The sequence below is a fragment of the Empidonax traillii genome, unplaced genomic scaffold, assembly GCF_003031625.1.
Source record: "Empidonax traillii isolate 1590-97213 ecotype Southwest subspecies unplaced genomic scaffold, ASM303162v1 scaffold448:size1359114, whole genome shotgun sequence".
Taxonomy (NCBI): domain Eukaryota; kingdom Metazoa; phylum Chordata; class Aves; order Passeriformes; family Tyrannidae; genus Empidonax; species Empidonax traillii.
This window is the reverse complement of record NW_020955641.1, coordinates 4,629-8,569: the sequence shown is the minus strand read 5'-3', so window position 1 is coordinate 8,569 and position 3,941 is coordinate 4,629. Positions and strand designations below refer to the sequence as shown.

Below are 3,941 nucleotides of genomic sequence, written 5' to 3'. Positions count from 1 at the left end.
GTTCTAAGCAGGCTGTTGGGGGCAGCATGGTCCTGGTGTAGGGTTTTGGGTGCAGGCATGAGGAAGAGAAGCCAGGCCTGACCAGGGACTCCTGCTCCTGGGCTGGGAGGTGCGAGCAGGTGCTGTGGAGGTGTTGCTGTGGTGGGTCATGGCTGGAGCTCGGGTGTCGTAGATCAGCAAACCCTGAACCGGGTGGTCTGAGCAGAGATGGGTGGGAGTCTCTGAAGCAGCGTGGTGGCTCAGAACAGATGAAAAAATACCCCAAAGCCCCATTTTAGTCCCGTCCAAGAGGCTGCCTGGAGCCCTGAGGTGTTTTTGTGCTGTGACCAGTGAAGCCTGAGGGGCGGGCAGCCCTGCCGGCAGCGCGAAGCCCTTTGTTCCCGATTCCTCTGGGAGCAGCAGCAGTCAGGAAAGCACCTCGCAGCCTGTCGGTGGACAACAGCACGTTCTGTGCCTGCTAATCCCCGGGCACAGGAGGCAGACAGGGTGCTCGCACGCCGCTGCCCGGCGAGGAGGGAACGTGGGCTCCGTGACGTGGAATGCATACAGATCATCCACGTTCCTGCAAATCTGGGCTCTGGGGGAGGCGTGCCTGCTGCCTGCAGGTGTAAATCCCTGTGGTCTCAGGAAGGCAGGACTCTTGTGCCAAGGCAGTGGGGAGCAGGGCAGGGCAACTGGCCACGCTCAGCAAAACGTCCCAGCGCTCCTGTGGACGTTCCTCTGAGACCCATCGCTGCAAACATGAAATGAGCTTTGGGGTTGAGCACTGCCCACCCTGACCATGCTCTGGTGTTGGGGTCAGCTCTGGGGCCCCAAAGTACTTTCCCAGCTCAGCCCCTCAGCACGCATCCTGCCTCGTGTGGAGATGGGCAGATGGAGAGCGGGAGGATGAAGAGGAGGCACTCGGCTCGCACAGGTTGGGTTATGCAGGGCAGTGCAGGCAGTTCCCCCTGGTGCAGGGAACCCTCAAGAGGTCATAGGGGGTCACCACCTCCCAGCAGTTGCTTTGACAGAGGAGCAAGGCCTTCGTCATGGGGCACAGAACCCGTGGGGTGGGGAGGGGGACTGGCCCCCTGCTCCTGTGGGCACACACAGGGCACAGGGCCCTTGCTGTGCTGCAGTGCTGCCTGCTAAGGGTTTTCTCAGTTTGGTGGAGTGAGCGCTTGACATTGTGACTTCCCCCTGGGTGCATGGAGGGGCTGGGGGATCTATGCAGTTGTTGGCTGGGGGTGCCAGTCCCGGTGCCTGCGTCACATCCTCGTGCAGGGGCTCATCGAGAGGCGGGTGATGTGATGGTGCTTCTGTGCTTTCAAACTTCCTCCCTGCATTTCTCAACCACTTCTTGTGGAAGGTCTGGGGGCAGCAGGCGATGGGGAAGCTCAGGAGATGGAGAAGTTCAGGAGATGCCGCAGCAGCAGATCGGGTGGTGCGTGCCCTGCATCAGCGCCGTGCTCAGCACAAGGAGCGCACGAGGCCGCTGCTCCTCACAATTTGGGTGTCAATTGAGAAGCCCAGGGTCACCTCACAGATGGTCAGACTGCCACTGCTTAGAAGCAAGACAAAGGCTCAGACTGAATGACACGTCTGGACGTGACACAAACCAGCTCTGTCCTTTTGTGTTTTATGGGAAAAACATGTTCTGGTGGCAGTGATGCTGCCATGTTCACCCTGATGCACCTTTGAAGGGGAACACCAAGGCCTGAAGATTTTGACTGGGGATGCTGTGGACTGAAAAAGCAAAAAGACTTTAACTGGAGGAGTCTGGAGATACTGCTCGTGGTAATTCCGACCATCGTGATCGAGTAATTCCACACACTGAGGAACAGCAGGAACATCTGTGGGTACGGCACATACCGCTGGGAGTCAGGAGGGATTAACAGCTGCCAAAAAGCAGCTCTGGTCTCTGTGGGAGCCAGCTGTGGCCTGAGGGGTCAGAGCAGCTTGTCCTACAGTGGGTCCTCCTGGGAGCATCCAGCTGAGATTGTGTCCCAAAGGCAGCTTTGGCAGGAGTCACTGCCCTGGGTTCCCCTGAAAGGAGGTTGTAGCCAAGTTGGGGTCATTCTTTTCTCCTGAATAACAAGCGACAGCTCAAGAGGAAGTGGCTCCAAGTTGCACCAGTGGAGGTTTAGTTTGGCTACTGGGGAAAATTTCTTCACTAAAAGGGTGGTCAAACCCTGGCACAGGCTGCCCAGAGGAGCAGTGGGGTCACTATCCCTGAAGGGATTTAAAAGACATGTAGATGTGGCACTTGGGGATATGGTTTAGTCATGGAGGGTTTGGTAGCGCTCCATTAATGGTTGTACTTGGTGATCTTAGGGAGCTTTTCCAACCTAAAGGATTCTGTGATTCCGTGATTCTGGTGTGAGAGTTGTGGAGTGCTGATCCATGTGCTCCCCACACTGCTCAGTGTTACCTGCTCAAAGACAGCAGTCTCTGTGTGACCATGACATGGTTCTGGGTGCCACTGCCAGCTCTGGGGCTGCAGTGGTGAGCCCTGTTATCAGCAGGTGGATCTAAGTGGTGTCCCCACTTCTGTCCCCACGTGGCTTAAAAACTTTGTGACCAGTTTTGAAATCTTACTGAGTTTCTTTGCAATAACTCTACTGGTGTGGGAAGCACTGATAAAATTAACCCATGGATGTGTAGTGGGGATCACCTGGGACATTGCTGTCTGTGCAGGGAGGTGCAGCTGGATTAGAGAGTGCTGGTGTGGAGATGCTCTGAAGGAGTGGCTCCTTGCAATTGGTGCGGAGCAGGAGCGGTGCCTGCTTGGCTGGCACTGGGGATAGAGGTGTCTGTGCTCCACTGGGATCACCAGGGCTGGGATTCCATGCAGAAATGGGACAGATTCAGGGCAGAAAACACAGTGTCACACCGCCTGAGAGGCACTCCAAAGAGTGCCTTGTTTTGTGCCCTTGTTTCTCCTGGCTGACAAAGCCAGGTGGCCGTGGGAGGCAGCCCGGAGGTGTGGGCAGCGGGGATTTGCTCCATGATTTAGCCATACAGAGCACGGCAGGCACTGGCTGAGCAAAGCTCTGTTCGGTTCCACTGCTGAGCACTGCGGGCAGAGCACTGTGCCCATAACCACAGCCTCTGCCCTGGGCTCCCTGGCGTGGGGACAGCCCTGTGACCCGTGGTCCCTGCTAACACAGAGGGGTGCTCAGCCTGTCCTAGGACTGGGAGAACAACGGGGCATCTGGATGTGCGGTGCCAGCTGAGACTCGGTCTGGTTTTTCCCCAGGTGCCGGTGCCCAGAGGGGTCAGGACTTCAAGCTGCACCAGCCCCAGGACAAGGTGTCGGTGAAAGCAGGGGAGACGCTCACCCTGAACTGCACCGTGTCTGGATCCTTTGAAGCTGGTCCTGTGAAGTGGCTGAAGGGCTGGGGCACTGAGAACAGGACCATCTATGAGGACACTATGGGCCGTGCTTCCCCCCGTGTGACGAGAGCAGTGGAAGAGTCCAACACAGACTTCACCATCCACATCAGGGATGCTCAGCCCGAGGATGTCGGCACCTATTACTGCGTGAAGTTCCGCAAGGCCCTGGGCGGTGGGAATGAGGTGTTTCAGCGTGGAAGTGGCACAGAGGTGTCTGTGCTCGGTGAGTGGGGCTTCCAGAGCAGCTCCTGGGGGGAACCAGCCCAGCCCAGCCCAGTGGGCTCTGCTCAGGGTGAGCAGGGATGGGGAGGGGGCTTTGGGAACTGGTCCCAGGAGAGGATGCCGTGGGCCATCCCCATGCCCTGTAGAGACCTCGCTCCTTACAAACCCGGGGCTGGGCAGGGGGACAGAGGCTGACAGCCCTGTGCTTCTCCCCACAGCCAAACCCTCCACCCCGATCGTGTCCGGGCCCAGCCAGAGAGCGGGACCGGGGCAATCAGTGGCTTTCACCTGCACGGCTGGAGGGTTCTTTCCCGAAAACATTGGTGTGAAATGGTTCAAGG

The 3,941-nt window shown here is 57.9% G+C and overlaps 1 protein-coding gene across 1 annotated transcript in view; it reads left to right on the top strand.

Annotated features, from left to right (window-relative positions):
- Positions 1–3,941, top strand: part of LOC114062974 (tyrosine-protein phosphatase non-receptor type substrate 1-like) — a 12,241-nt gene that overhangs the window by 3,758 nt on the left and 4,542 nt on the right. The window contains exons 2-3 of the mRNA XM_027894948.1: positions 3,242–3,601; positions 3,819–3,939. Coding sequence (XP_027750749.1) covers positions 3,242–3,601; positions 3,819–3,939 — 481 coding nt within the window. The remainder of the gene's footprint in view (positions 1–3,241; positions 3,602–3,818; positions 3,940–3,941) is intronic.